General features: G+C 42.5%; 1 protein-coding gene across 1 annotated transcript in view; it reads right to left on the bottom strand.

The window, feature by feature from the left end:
• clxn (calaxin) overlaps window positions 1-16,300 on the bottom strand; it is a 38,300-nt gene that overhangs the window by 3,684 nt on the left and 18,316 nt on the right. The window contains exon 3 of the mRNA XM_061914764.1: window positions 4,350-4,454. Coding sequence (XP_061770748.1) covers window positions 4,350-4,454 — 105 coding nt within the window. The remainder of the gene's footprint in view (window positions 1-4,349; window positions 4,455-16,300) is intronic.

Raw genomic sequence — 16,300 nt, 5'->3', positions numbered from 1 at the left:
GGAAACTTTGACAGACATTTAGGACCCAGAACTGGCGAGAGCGATACAAAAAGCATTTGTTCCCCCCGCGCCCTCACCCCATTTCTTCACAAGGTTTATGAGACATTTTTCTCTTGAATGGGAATGTATGAACATCCTAATGACAGCAGACATTGTATAGTTAGTGATGTTTTATTGTGTTTGTTGGTTCTCATGAAGTCTGCAGTGAGTAATATTCAGTGATGAAGAAAACACATTGAGATGTGTTTTTAAAATGAATGTGCAGCGTATTCTCAAAATGATCAAAATAAGTCATTATTAAATGTTATTTATAAATGTGCCCGTTACTACATTACATAATTACTTACATCATGTTTATAAAAATTTAATGAATGTGTTTGGATGTTTTTAGGGGCTCTATAGGCTGAATTGAACGGCTCCCATTGGCTCCATTGTAAGCAGACTTTTGATTGAATTTATTTCATATTTAGAATGCATTTTTTTTGTAATCCATCCTTTGTGATGTCTTTCATAATGATTGTTAACGATAAGCACAATTCCAAAAATAGTGCAGTTCCTTTGAACCTCAAAAACCACATGATGGTAACAAATTTGCCAAACAAATACTGTATTGATGTTTTACTTGTTTTATACCACACAGACTTAAAAGTAGACATTAGATGGCAGTGAAAGCACAAACTTAGAGCTCATTGTTACATTGCTGTACTGTTATAGTTGGTAACTAATAATAGTAATCAATAATTATAATCACAGATAAAAAAAAACTGTTGTTTGCTCTGTCCTCCACAAGTTCCAGACATTCTACATGATTATTTTACGCTTAAAAAAATGCTTGTCCATCTTAAACAATCATTTATGTTTCAAAACATTTATCCCCTCACAATAAGAACTTTTCTGAACTGTTAAGAGCAATCTGTTGCGGTCGCTTTTGTTGGTGAATGAGAAACGATGAGAGATTATTATCACACTTCAAGGTCTCTGTCATGTAAATGCTACCTTTTTGCAAGGTCAACATTGCAAACGAAAATATGATTTTAATTGTCTTATATTGGATGAATATAGATTAAATATTATATATATATATATATATATATATATATATATATATATATATATATATATATATATATATATATATATATATATATATACACAGTCAAGAAAATAAATAAGTACCGGTATTTGAAAACCCTGCTATTTTGCAAGTTCTCCCACTTAAAAATCATGGAGGGGTCTGAAATTTTCACAGTAGGTGCATGTCCACTGTATGAGAGATAACCTAAAAAGAAAAATCCAGAAATCACAATCAATAGTTTTTTAACAATTTATTTGTGTGATACAGCTGAAAATAAGTATTTGAACACCTGTCTACCAGCTAAAATTCTGACCCTCAAAGACCTGTTAGTCCACCTTTAAAAGTCCTCCTCCACTCCACTGTATGATCCTGAATCAGATGCACCTGTGTGAGGTCGTTAGCTGCATAAAGACACCTGTCCACCCCATACACTCAGTAAGACCCAGACATTCAGCATGGCTAAGAGCAAAGAGCTGTCCAAAGACACCAGAGACAAAATTGTACAACTCCACAAAGATGGAAAGGGCTACGGAGAAATTGCCAAGCAGCTTGGAGAAAAAAGGTCCACTGTTGGAGCAATCATTAGAAAATGGAAGAAGCTAAACATGACGGTCAATCTCAATCGGAGTGGAGCCCAAGATATCACCTGGTGGGGTCTCAATGATGCTAAGAAAGGTGGGGAATCAGCCCAGGACTGCACGGCAGGACTTGGTCAATGACCTGACAAGAGCTGGGACCACTGTTTCCATGGTCACTGTTGGTAATACACTAAGACGTCATGGTTTGAAAACATGCATGGCACGGAAGGTTCCCCAGTTTAAACCAGTACATGTTAAGGCCTGTCTTAAGTTTTCCAATGACCATTTGGATGATCCAGAGGAGTCATGGGAGAAAGTTTTGTGGACAGATGAGACCAAAATTGACCTTTTTAGTCATAATTCCAATATGTGTGTTTGGAGGAAGAAGAATGATGCGTACCATCCCAAAAACACCATCCCTACTGTGAAGCATGGGGGTGGTAGCATCATGCTTTGGGGGTGTTTTTCTGCTCATGGGACAGGACGACTGTACTGTATTAAGGAGAAGATGACTGCAGCCATGTACAGTATTGTGAGATTTTGGCCAAAAACCTCCTTCCCTCAGTCAGATCATTGAAGATGAGTTGTTGCTGGATCTTCCAACATGACAATGACCCAAAGCACACACCAAGAAGTGGCTTCGTAAGAACCATATCCAGGTTCTGGAGTGGCCTAGCCAGTCTCCAGACCTAAATCCAATTGAAAATCTTTGGAGGGAGCTGAAAGTCTGTGTTACTCAGCGACAGCCCAGAAACCTGACTGATCTAGAGAAGATCTGTGTGGAGGAGTGGGCCAAAATCTCTCCTGTAGTCTGTGCAAACCAGGTGAAGAACAACAGGAAACATTTGACCTCTGTAATTGCAAACAAAGGCTACTCTACCAAATATTAATGTTGGTGTTCAAATACTTATTTTCACTTTCATCACACAAAAACATTTAAAAAAAATCATAGATTGTGATTTCTGGATTTTTCTTTTTAGGTTATCTCTCATACAGTGGACATGCACCTACCGTGAAAATTTCAGACCCCTCCATGATTTCTAAGTGGGAGAACTTGCAAAATAGCAGGGTGTGCAAATACTTATTTTCTTGACTGTATATATATATATATATATATATATATATATATATATATATATATATATATATATATATATATATATATAAATACATGTCAACTCGGAAGTGTGTTGCTCGTTCGTATACTACATCACCTAGAACAGGGGTACGGAACCTATGGCTCGCGAGCCAGATGTGGCCCTTTTCACGACTGTATCTGGCTCTCAGTGTCAGACTATATCTGACATTGCTTAACACGATAAGTAATGAATAATTTCTCTGGAAATAACAGTAATAAAAATAACATTCAAATAATAAAACATTGTCATGCATTTTAATCCATCCATTCGTTTCTACCGCACCTGTTCAAGGTAGCGGGTGGCTCAGCCAACCCCAGCTGTCCTTCGGGATACAGGAGTGTCGCATTATTGGAAATAAGTATTTTATTTATAATTGGCTAGCTTCACTGCGATGAGGTGGCGACTTGTCCAGGGTGAACACCGCCTTCCGCTCGATTGTAGCTGAGATAGGCACCAGCGCCCCCCACCACCCCAAAGGGAATAAGCGGTAGAAAAAGGATGGATGAATGGTTAGCTTCAGAATAACAATGTTATTAAAAAGAATAGGAGACTTATTATACTCTAAAAATGTTTGTCTTACTTAAAAATGCACCCATTGTATTCATTGTTAGAACAAATATTATATGGCTCTTACGGAAATACATTTTGCAATATCTAAATTTCATGGCTCTCTCAGCCAAAAAGGTTCCCGACCCCTGACCTAGAAGGTTTAGCATTGTGGACAGGAAAAGGAAGTAGGTCTGAGCTATAAGGATGATAAATGTTTTGCTTGAGTAATCAAGAGTTAATATATTCTTACACGTTGTTGTTCCTGCTTTGTTTACACAAGAAACAAACATAAGTTTAGATTGCTGATGTTTTAATGCCACACAAATTCAATTGGCCAAAATTTGCAGGGATGTTGCAGGTGTTTGACAATGGTGCAAGGCTGTGTATTATTTGTGGGGATTTGTTAAATGTGTGTGATATGCAAATGGGGAATTCCAGGAGGGACTGACCATAGAAATGCAACTTTAAGATGATTTAGTTATCTGTGGGCACCACAGTGGAACAGGGGTTAGTGCATGCGCCTCACAATACAAAGGTCCTGAGTAGTCCTGAGTTCAATCCCGGGCTCAGTGTCTTTCTATGTTGAGTTTGCATGTTCTCCCCGTGACTGTGTGGGCTCCCTCCGGGTACTCTGGCTTCCTCCCACCTCCAAAGACATGCGCCTGGGGATAGGTTGATTGGCAACACTAAACAGGCCCTAGTGTGTGAATGTAAGTGTGAATGTTGTCTGTCTATCTGTGTTGGCCCTGTTATGAGGTGGGGACTTGTCCAGGGTGTACCCGGCCTTCCGCCCAAATGCAGCTGAGATAGGCTCCAGCACCCCCCACGACCCCAAAAGGGACAAGGTGTAGGAAATGGATGGAGGGATAGTTATCTGTGCTTAGCTTTGAAAGTTGAACAAATGTACTATCTACTAAAAAATACTCAACACAACATTGTAATTAAATGGCTGCTGAAATGTGAGGGCTGTACAGCAGTATGTCTTTGAGATATTATGTCTTACCTTACATTTTATTCTTTCGTCCAAGGTGCCGCGAAGAAAAATCGATAGTCCGTCAATCCACTCTCCAATTCCAATAAAACCGTCGTTGTCTTTGTCAAATGTCCGGAATACTGCAGGACAAGCGAGAATATGATTGTTGGTTATTAGTGTTTTGGTGTGGAAAAATGTCATCAATTACTGTTGCTGCGTAACAGAAAACTAGGAAAAGTTCACAGCCTGAAAATAGTTTTTGGATGGGAATATCTCTTTAGTAGGAAATTGCACCAAATAAATTTCACATGAATGAACACAAAATGATAACAAAACAAGCCAACTGCATTTATTCAGGTTCACAAAAGGAACCAGAGCTATTAAACTATAATGTAGAAATCTGGAACGCAAATGGCGTGCAACTAAACTTGAGTGTTGAGTGTGGAGTGATAGTTTAAAAACTTATCACCACGCTCTTACCATAGCTATAAGTAAATACCGGTACTACTCCAATCTAATGAACACTTAGCGTCTAACAATCTCTGTGAACCCACTCAGTCCTGTTTCAGGGCAAATCTCTCTACTGAGATAGCCCTTGCAAAAGTGATTAATGATCTATTGCCAACTATGGATGCTGATGCGTCAGCCGTGTTGCTGCTTCTTGATCTAAGCTCTGCTTTCCATACCGTCGATCATAACATCCTACTAGCACGTATCAAAAGACTTTGCCTTTTCTTGGTTTAACTCATTATCTTACTGACAGGATGCAGTGCGTCTCCCATAACAACGTATCCTTGGAGTATGTTCAGGTAACATGCGGCGTTCCAAAGGGTTCAGTTCTAGGCCATGCACTCTTCAACATCTACATCAGAGGTGTCAAAGTTGTTTTCACTGAGGGCCACATTGCAGTTATGTTTTACCCCAGAGGGCCGCTTCTAACAGTGAATACTATTATTACACATTTTTTCATGCATTTTGTTAGTATATTTTTTAAAAACTATAATGAAAAAAAATATGGTAAGTTGCAAGAATTTCACCTCAAAATGTAGTGTATATTACGGTACCTGGAAAAACAGTAGTGCTGTTTTTATGGTAAAAAAAAGCAGTTTAGTTTTACTGTAAAATTTACATTTATTTTTTTACTGTACAGACAAAAAAGTGCAATTTTACAGTAACATGTTGGCACCTGATCAGCCAGGTTTTGTTGGTGTTTTTTTTTTTTTTTTACCGGAAATCAACAACTGTAGATTTTTTGGTGTATTACTGTAAATGCAGAAATGGCACCACAGTTTTACACAGTAAAAAAAAAGGACTTTTTTTTTTTAGTTTAGAGAAAAATACACAGCAAATTTCACAATTTTACCATGAAATCTTTTGCTACTTTTACATTGCACTATTTGATGGATAATTTGCTTTGAAATCAATATAATTAGTATTAATTTCTATTTAAAAAATGGCTTGAATGTTTGATCATATATTTTTGCATAATTAAACAATATTTAAGTTAACATCATTTGGGATTACATGGAGTACATATATATTTTTTCTCCCAAAATAGAAAGAAAGAATACATTTAGTAAGAAAATTTCCACCACTTTATCGATACATATTATTTCCAGGCTTTCGAGGGCCAAATAAAATGAAGTGGCGGGTCACATCTGGCCCCAGTGCCTTGAGTTTGACACCTGTGATATATATGCTGCTGCCAGGTGACATCATACGCAAATACGGTGTTAGCTTTCACTGTGATGCTGATGACACCCAACTCTACATGCCCCTCAATCTGACCAACACGCTGGATTGTAGTCACCTGGAGGCGTGACTGAAACAAATCCAACAATGGCTGTCCAGCAACTTTTTGCATCTTTAACGCTAAGAAAACAAAACTGTAGATTATCAGTACTGCTAGACGCTGGCCCTTATCTATTAATACAACCTTAACATTTAACAACAAAACAATTGTACAAAGTGACTCGGTAAAGTTTTACTGTCTTGTTAGAGTCACAACAGCCTCCTTTCATCTCCGTAATATCATTCAAATTTGTCACATTTTGTCCACCACTGACGCTGTGATTATGATCCATGCATTTTTTACGCCTCGTCTCAATTACTGTAATGTTTTATTTTCAGGTCTCCCTATGCCTGGCATTAAAAGATTACAGTTGGTACAAAATGCGGATGCTAGACTTTTGACAAGGACAAGAAAGTTTGATCATATTACGCCTATACTGGCTCACCTGCACTTCCTGTGCACTTAAGATGCAACTTTAAGGTTTTTTTTACTTATGTATAAAATACTATCTTGCTGATTGTATTGTATCATATGTCCCAGCCAGAAATCTGCGTTTTAAGGACTCCGGTTTATTAGTGATTCGAAGAGCCCAAAAACGTCTGCGGGCTAAAGAGCGTTTTCTATTCGGGCTCCAGTACTCTGGAATGGCCTACCGGTAACAGTTAGAGATGCTACCTCAGTAAAAGCATTTAAATCACATCTTAAAACTCATTTATATACTCTAGACTTTAAACAGACCCATTTTATAGTAGTTGATCTGAGGCTTCTCTTGTCTGCTCTGCCCCCCTCTCCTACAAGGATAGGTTATCAGGTGGCCATGGATCAATTTCCACGGAAGAGGCGCTCCCTGTTCCAAGTTGGGAAGGAAGGTGGACCACTCCTTTATGCATCAGTCGGTGACGTTTCTGCGCTGCCGACTTGTCTACATACAAGAGGTTCCCCTGTTGGCTTCCCTATGGACTGGACTTTCACATTATAAACACCAAGTTGGCAACACTCGGTCATGTTTTTGAGATTTCCTTCTTTATTTCAATGAAATTAATCGAGTTCTTCTTCTCAGCAAACTAGGTTTGGAGCTAAAACTTGCGCATTTACAGTAATTTTGATTAATGTGCGTTGTTTCTGTTCAAATAAACTAATTTACGACCGATAGACGCGTGCGTGCTAAACGTGCTAACTAGCATGGGAATAATTCGGCGGCTACATCCAGCGGCCTGTGAAGCAGCGGAGTCTAGTAGCAGCGGGGGCCGTCTACGGAGCAGACGCCAGCGGTGTGATCGGAAACGCGGATGCCGAGCGGGGCTAAAAACAAAGCAGAAGGCTAATCCCCACAGAACACCACTTCCCTCCATCCTGCAGCCAGATTTAAATGGAAGATGCGAGACTACTGGTCTGGGTAAGGAGTCAGTTAAATTAGAACAAGTTAAGGAGTCAGTTAAATTAGAACAAGTTTTTTCTGCTTTGAGTGTTTCAGAGTTGGACATATGTTCTACCGAGGTGGCTAACTATGATGCGTGCAGTTTATCAAAGCAACAATCAAACAATCGGAAAATTCCCGTCCTATCAATTCCTAGATATGGTCGTAATTATACTAAATGCACTGGGCATAATAAACACAACATTATTAATATTGCTACTACGGATAATTTGATCAAAAATTCCCTAAAACAGCCCACTCCCTATAATATAGGTTTTTTTAAACATAAGATCATTGTCTCCCAAACGTTGTTAGTTAATGATATCATCAGAGACAACAATCTTAACGTCATCGGTCTCAGCGAAACCTGGCTTAAACCAAACGACTTTTTCGCGCTAAATGAGGCATGTCCTCCTAACTTTACACATGTGCATATTGCCCGTCCGCTTAAAAGGGGTGGGGGGGTCGCACTAATATACAACAAAAACTTTAACCTTAGTCCTAACATAAATAATAAATATAAATCGTTTGAGGTGCTTACTATGAGGTCTGTCACACCGCTCCCTCTACACCTGGCTGTTATCTACTGCCCCCCAGGGCCCTATTCGGACTTTATCAATGAATTCTCAGAGTTCGTTGCTGATCTAGTGACACACGCCGATAATATAATCATAATGGGGGACTTTAATATCCATATGAATACCCCATCGGACCCACCGTGCGTAGCGCTCCAGACTATAATTGATAGCTGTGGTCTCACACAAATAATAAATGAACCCACGCATCGCAACGGTAATACGATAGACCTAGTGCTTGTCAGGGGTATCACCGTTTCCAAAGTTACGATACTCCCGTATACTAAAGTATTGTCCGATCATTACCTTATAAAATTTGAGGTTCAGATGCATGTTCGTCAAACTAATAATAATAATAACTGCTATAGCAGCCACAACATTAATGCTGCCACAACGACAACTCTTGCTGACCTACTGCCCTCGGTAATGGCACCATTCCCAAAGTATGTGGGCTCTATTGATAACCTCACTAACAACTTTAGATTAGATTAGATTAGATTAGATAGTACTTTATTTATTCCGTCAGAAGAGTTCCTTCAGGAAAATTAAAATTTTCAGCACAATCCCATTCAAGATCAGACAAACATTACAGGGAGACAGAACAGGATTGCTGACGGGTCTGCCGGCTTCCAGCGCCCCTTACAAAAAAGATGATACAGGTAAACAAGGGAGGGGGGGGGATGGGAAAAAAAAATAGAAGATTAAAATAAAATAAAATAAAAATCGGTCTTAGCCTGGGCCCTGGAGAGGGGGTGCAGACTGAGGCCAAGGGAAAAAACAACAACTCATAGCCATAGTACACATGTAAGAGGGAAACATCAAACATCAAAGAACACAGAGGACATTAAAGACATTAAAGCAGCAGATACAACCAGACACTTCTACATACAGCTATGAATAAAAAGTAAAAGAAACATATCCACTGCGGTGGCCTCTGCGGTGTTCCACGCCATGGTCCGCTAGGGTGGAGGGAGCATGGCCCGAGACAGGAGCAGACCCAACAAAGCAACCAAGACAGCCGACTCCACTCTCGGCCAGTGTCCAGTCCGCATGGATGAGCGATGATACGTCCAAGGGGACTGAGGTGTCCGACACCTGCTCACCCAGCCAAGACACCGCCAAGACTCTCCGTCCCAGCGCTCAGTGCCAGCTCTGCAGTCCTGTCCCCTCATCCGCATCTCCTCCAGTCCCTCCAAACAGACTCCGGTGTGGCAGAGACCCAGCAGCTGGTCTCCATGGCCAAAAGGCTCCCAGGAGGCAGATCCAGAAGTCCCCAAAAAAAGCACCACAGAGGTCACGAAAGTGGCACCTCTTGTCACACAGTCCCAAAGAGTCCCGTACCAAAAAGCAAAAAAAAAATATATGATAAGACATGAAAACAAGAGGGAAACACAAAAGAATGACACAAGAGCACAGAGCTCCTGCCTACAGTACAGAGCTCCTGCCTTTAACGACGCCCTGCGCGAAACCATTGATAACATAGCACCGCTAAAGTTAAAAAAGGCTCCAAAAAAGCGCACCCCGTGGTTTACAGAAGAAACTAGAGCTCAGAAATTATCATGTAGAAAGCTGGAACGCAAATGGCGCACGACTAAACTTGAGGTGCACCATCAAGCATGGAGTGATGATTTAATAACTTATAAACACATGCTTACCTTAGCTAAAGCTAAATATTACTCAAATCTCATCCACCGTAATAAAATCGATCCTAAATTTTTGTTTAGTACGGTAGCATCGCTAACCCAACAAGGGACCCCTTCCAGTAGCTCAACCCACTCAGCTGATGACTTTATGCAATTCTTTAGTAAGAAAATTGAAGTCATTAGAAAGGAGATTAAAGACAATGCATCCCAGCTACAACTGGGTTCTATTAACACTGACACGATTGTATATACGGCGGATACTGCCCTCCGAAATAGTTTCTCTTGTTTTGAGGAAATAACATTAGAGGAATTGTTACAACGTGTAAATGGAATAAAACAAACAACATGTTTACTTGACCCTCTTCCTGGGAAACTGATCAAGGAGCTCTTTGTATTATTAGGTGCATCAGTGCTAAATATTATAAACTTATCACTCTCCTCGGGCACTGTTCCCCTAGCATTCAAAAAAGCGGTTATTCATCCTCTTCTTAAAAGACCTAACGTCGATCCTGACCTCATGGTAAACTACCGACCGGTGTCTCACCTTCCCTTTATTTCAAAAATCCTCGAAAAAATTGTTGCGGAGCAGTTAAATGAACACTTAGCAATCTATGTGAAACCTTTCAATCGGGTTTCAGGGCAAATCACTCCACGGAGACAGCCCTCGCAAAAATGACTAATGATCTATTGCTAACGATGGATTCTGATGCGTCATCTATGTTGCTGCTCGTCGATCTCAGCGCTGCTTTCGATACCGTCGATCATGATTGTGAGGACTCTTCTTCGGCATGGTAATGCCGGTGTGGTTTTCCCGTGGATGCGTCGAAGCAGAACACAGCATAGGTGAGATAAAGGGTATTTATTTAATAACAAAAAGGCTATGAACCAAAACACTGGTGTAAAGAGAAAAAGTAAACAAAAGACGCTAGCGTGAAAGCTAGGATAAAACACAAGGAAAACTAAAACTTGGTACGAGGACACAAAAGAGTAAACAAAAACATTCAGCATGAAAGCTGGAATATAAAGTGGCTTAGCGTGAGAACTAGCGAGAAAATAGATACGAAGGATGAGAGTCGTCACTGATGCGCGTGGGCAAATTAGGATCCGAGAATGAGTGAACAGAAAAGGTGAGCTTAAATAGGAGGGTGATAATTATTAGCAGGTGTGCGGGGCGAGACTAGCAGGTGGACTGATGAGTGACCATGGTGACAAAGCAAACAGGAAATAAGGAATCTGAGAAATATACAAAATGGAAAAATAAATAGTGTAGATCTGAGCAGCAGATCGCAACAGTATTCCCCCCCAACAAAAGACGAATACCAGATGTCTTAAAAAACAAACAAAAACTTGAACCCCCTCCCCAAAACCAGAAAGTTCACAAACGAAGGGAGGGCGGAGGGAGGCAACGGTGGAGGGTCGCCAGATCGCATGTCCCCGAATCCACCGAGGACACATCATGTGGCGGCGGCGGGTGGAACGCCGCTGCCGAAAAAGTTTTGGCGGGCGACCTCGAAAAGGCCGCCTCGTAGGATGGGATGCCCGGCGAGGCGGACGACCCGGGCACGGCCACATCCGTGGCAGACATGGAGGAGGGAGTGTCTGGCGAGGAGGATGACCTCGCAGAGGCCACGCCCGTGGTCGATGTGGTGGATGACGCCTCAGCACCGAAATCCCAGCAGGCTTAGAAGCAGCAGACGAGGGTGCGGGGACTGCAGCCAAAGCAGGCCCGAGTGCAGCTGGCGAGGATGATGCGGGTGCTGCAGCCGAAGGCGGCGTCGGAGGCGGCGTGGTAGCCGCAGGAGTCGTCATTGGCGGCGTGGTAGCCGCAGGAGTCGTCATTGGCGGCGTGGAAGCCGCAGGAGTCGTCATTGGCGGAGTGGAAGCCGCAGGAGTTGTCATCGACGTGAATGCAGGCGTAGTCGTCGGTGGTGCTGGTGTGGGTTCCAGCCCCGTCGTCGACGCTGGTGTGGGCTCCAGCCCCGTCGTCGACGCTGGTGTGGGCTCCAGCCCCGTCGTCGACGCTGGTGTGGGCTCCAGCCCCGTCGTCGGCGGTGCTTGGCGGCGCGGAGCTGGTACCGGTGCTTGGCGGCGCGGAGCTGGTACCGGTACCTGTCGTGGTGCTGGTACCGGAGTGGGCTCCAGCTTACGAACTGGTGCTGGAGTGGGCTCCAGCCCTGGAGTTTGTGCTGGCGTGAGAACCAGTTTAGAGTCTGAAACTGGCGTGAGAACCAGGCTAGAAACATTTTCTGGTGTGAAAACCAGGCGAGAGTCTAATTCTGGCATGAAAACCAGGTCAGAGTCATGTGCTGGTGTGAGAACCAGACTGGGAGCAGTGCAGAACACCGGTGGTGGAGGACGTGCTGGAGGTAATGACCTCGCGAGTCCGAACACCGGTGGAGGAGGTCTACAAGGCCGTTGAGACTTGGCCGGGGGAAAAACAGGTGGAGGAGGTCTACAAGGCCGTTGAGACTTGGCCGGGGGAAAAACAGGTGGAGGAGGTCTACAAGGCCGTTGAGACTTGGCCGGGGGAAAAACAGGTGGAGGAGGTCTACAAGGCCGTTGAGACTTGGCCGGGGGAAAAATAGGTGGAGGAGGTCTACTAGGAGGAGCTAAGCGTTTAGCGGGCCGAAAAACAGGTAAAGGTGGCCTACATGGAGGTTTTTGTTTAGCAGTTTTAAGAACAGGTAGCGTCTGCGCTAATTCCGCAACACAGCTATAGGGCATAGCCCCCCCCTCCAGACGGGAATCCCAGACCCGTTCCCTGTGGTCAGGGACTGACTTTAAGGGAGGGTGGTGGGAGGTTTGGAGGCGGGCAGACTCCTCCCCTTTAACTTGTACACAATTATTAGAAGGCGAAAAAACACTACACTTGGGCGGTGAAAGAGGTTTAAACGGTGGGGTAGAAGAAAAACTAGGTGACTGAGGTTGACTAGAATAATGAGAAAAAATATTCTGATAATTATGTATTTTATCATAAATGTTATTGGTATTCAAAAACGGTTGGAAATGAGAATTACTGTCCACAATATAAAAATCTTCAGAAAAAATGTCAACAACAGTGGCCGGTGTTGTGTCACCGGTGGGCGTTCCCCAAATGTCGTCATCGCTTGTGTCAGAAAAAGTGTCATGGCGGCTGAAGGAATGATTAGAAAAAAAACAAGCTGGATTACCGGTAGTGGAAGGTGAATCCGGAATGCAATGACATTTGCTGTGTCCATGGGGAGGAATAAGTGGTGCTGGAACATTACCGCCGCGCGGGGGACCACTCCACTGGACCCCCCGCTTCTTCGGGGCAGCGCGAACGGCTTCGGAGGAGACTTCAGGCCCACAGCCGAGTCTTTCCTGCTCCCAAGCCATGAGCTCCAACCACAGCCCTAAGTCGAAGGGTTCGTCCCGTGGTTTCGACGCGGGAAAACATTTTGATGCTCGGATCCTACTGTGAGGACTCTTCTTCGGCATGGTAATGCCGGTGTGGTTTTCCCGTGGATGCATCGAAGCAGAACACAGCATAGGTGAGATAAAGGGTATTTATTTAATAACAAAAAGGCTATGAACCAAAACACTGGTGTAAAGAGAAAAGGTAAACAAAAGACGCTAGCGTGAAAGCTAGGATAAAACACAAGGAAAACTAAAACTTGGTACGAGGACACAAAAGAGTAAACAAAAACATTCAGCATGAAAGCTGGAATATAAAGTGGCTTAGCGTGAGAACTAGCGAGAAAATACATACAAAGGATGAGAGTCGTCACTGATGCACGTGGGCAAATTAGGATCCGAGAATGAGTGAACAGAAAAGGTGAGCTTAAATAGGAGGGTGATAATTATTAGCAGGTGTGCGGGGCGAGACTAGCAGGTGGACTGATGAGTGACCATGGTGACAAAGCAAACAGGAAATAAGGAATCTGAGAAATATACAAAATGGAAAAATAAATAGTGTAGATCTGAGCAGCAGATCGCAACAATGATATTTTATTAGAACGTATCAAAACACGAATTGGTATGTCAGACTTAGCCCTGTCTTGGTTTAACTCTTATCTTACTGATAGGATGCAGTGTGTCTCCCATAACAATGTGACCTCGGACTACGTTAAGGTAACGTGTGGAGTTCCCCAGGGTTCGGTCCTTGGCCCTGCAGTCTTCAGCATCTACATGCTGCCGCTAGATGACATCATACGCAAATACGGTGTTAGTTTTCACTGTTATGCTGATGACACCCAACTCTACATGCCCCTAAAGCTGACCAACACGCCGGATTGTAGTCAGCTGGAGGCGTGTCTTAATGAAATTAAACAATGGATGTCCGCTAACTTTTTGCAACTCAACGCCAAAAAAACGGAAATGCTGATTATCGGTCCTGCTAGACACCGAACTCTATTTAATAATACAACTCTAACATTTGACAACCAAACAATTAAACAAGGCGACACGGTAAAGAATCTGGGTATTATCTTCGACCCAACTCTCTCCTTTGAGTCACACATTAAAAGCGTTACTAAAACGGCCTTCTTTCATCTCCGTAATATCGCTAAAATTCGCTCCATTCTGTCCACTAAAGACGCCGAGATCATTATCCATGCGTTTGTTACGTCTCGTCTCGATTACTGTAACGTATTATTTTCGGGTCTCCCCATGTCTAGCATTAAAAGATTACAGTTGGTACAAAATGCGGCTGCTAGACTTTTGACAAGAACAAGAAACTTTGATCACATTACGCCTGTACTGGCTAACCTGCACTGGCTTCCTGTGCACTTAAGATGTGACTTTAAGGTTTTACTACTTAAGTATAAAATACTACACGGTCTAGCTCCATCCTATCTTGCCGATTGTATTGTACCATATGTCCCGGCAAGAAATCTGCGTTCAAAGGACTCCGGCTTATTACTGATTCCCAAAGCCCAAAAAAAGTCTGCGGGCTATAGAGCGTTTTCCGTTCGGGCTCCAGTACTCTGGAATGCCCTCCCGGTAACAGTTCGAGATGCCACCTCAGTAGAAGCATTTAAGTCTCACCTTAAAACTCATTTGTATACTCTAGCCTTTAAATAGACTCCCTTTTTAGACCAGTTGATCTGCCATTTCTTTTCTTTTTCTTCTATGTCCCACTCTCTCTTGTGGAGGGGGTCCGGTCCGATCCGGTGGCCATGTACTGCTTGCCTGTGTATCGGCTGGGGACATCGCTGCGCTGCTGATCCGCCTCCGCTTGGGATGGTTTCCTGCTGGCTCCGCTATGAACGGGACTCTCGCTGCTGTGTTGGATCCGCTTTGGACTGGATTCTCGCGACTGTGTTGGATCCATTATGGATTGAACTTTCACAGTATCATGTTAGACCCGCTCGACATCCATTGCTTTCCTCCTCTCCAAGGTTCTCATGTCCCACTGGGTGTGAGTTTTCCTTGCCCTTATGTGGGCCTACCGAGGATGTCGTAGTGGTTTGTGCAGCCCTTTGAGACACTAGTGATTTAGGGCTATATAAGTAAACATTGATTGATTAAAAAAAATGCAATGTCCTTCACATTCACTCTCTTTTCTTTAAAATGCTTGGAAAACAAAGTTAGGTCAATCTCTAGCTGTAAGCTAATGCTAGCGATGTTTTGGTTGCATCTTACGAGGTTCACTGTGATTATTCACCCACTGATAACGTGAGCTGGGATTAGACCGTGCAGTGAGACAGGTTCGTTTTACCCGAATGATCATGTGTTGTTGCAATAGTAATCCTGCTAACAACTAATGGCAGAGATGTTTGTAACTCAATTTTTTGCTTGTAACTTTAAAGCATAACAATTAGTTGGGAGACAGTTCTTATCTCAAAATCAGACTCATAATTAGATTTATTGGCCAGGTATGCATAACACACAATGAATTTGTGCTCTCTTGTTCAGTGTAAAAAATAACGATTAACTGAAAATTCAAACAAATGCTTAACTAATATGTGCAAAGTTAATAAATAATAGTATTGTGGCGAATAAAGCAAAGCAAAAGGTTGAGGACGTGAACATGAGTTAAGGTACCTCTGTAAGTGTATTTATATTTCCTCCCCCTATTTAATGTTATCTTTGTTCCATGTGCAAAGTGCATTCCTGCCCACAACATGAAATAAGTCAAAATGTGCATAAAAAACACATATAATAATGTATTTAAATAGCTAGTTTGCACTAAATAATATCACAAAATAGTGAGATAACAGCATACTAAGGGCCCTGTGTATACACCAGCCACTTCAGGCTTCGCCACACATCCTAAAATCAATCCTGGAGCTCTGCCAACGATCCCTCCGTCAGCCCCAAGAAACCCACACGCATTAGTTATGTTTGTTGTTGGTTGCTTCTCTGGTACTGCTTTTGTGTGTGTGTGTGTGTGTGCACATGAACGTATCGGGTGTGTAGGTGTGTATGAGGCAGCCCTTAATATGACCATTTTTTTCGTGAGCCGACGAACAATTTCAATCGAATATAATTTGTAATTATAGACATTGACTTGTTTTATGTAAACAATTTCAAACCACTAATTGTAACAACAGCTAGGTGGTGCTCTTGGTATATTTTCTGATTTTAAAGACGTAAC

This window comes from Nerophis ophidion, linkage group LG11, assembly GCF_033978795.1.
Source record: "Nerophis ophidion isolate RoL-2023_Sa linkage group LG11, RoL_Noph_v1.0, whole genome shotgun sequence".
Lineage (NCBI taxonomy): Eukaryota > Metazoa > Chordata > Actinopteri > Syngnathiformes > Syngnathidae > Nerophis > Nerophis ophidion.
The sequence above is the reverse complement of the archived record's forward strand: the minus strand, read 5'-3'. Positions and strand labels throughout refer to the sequence as shown.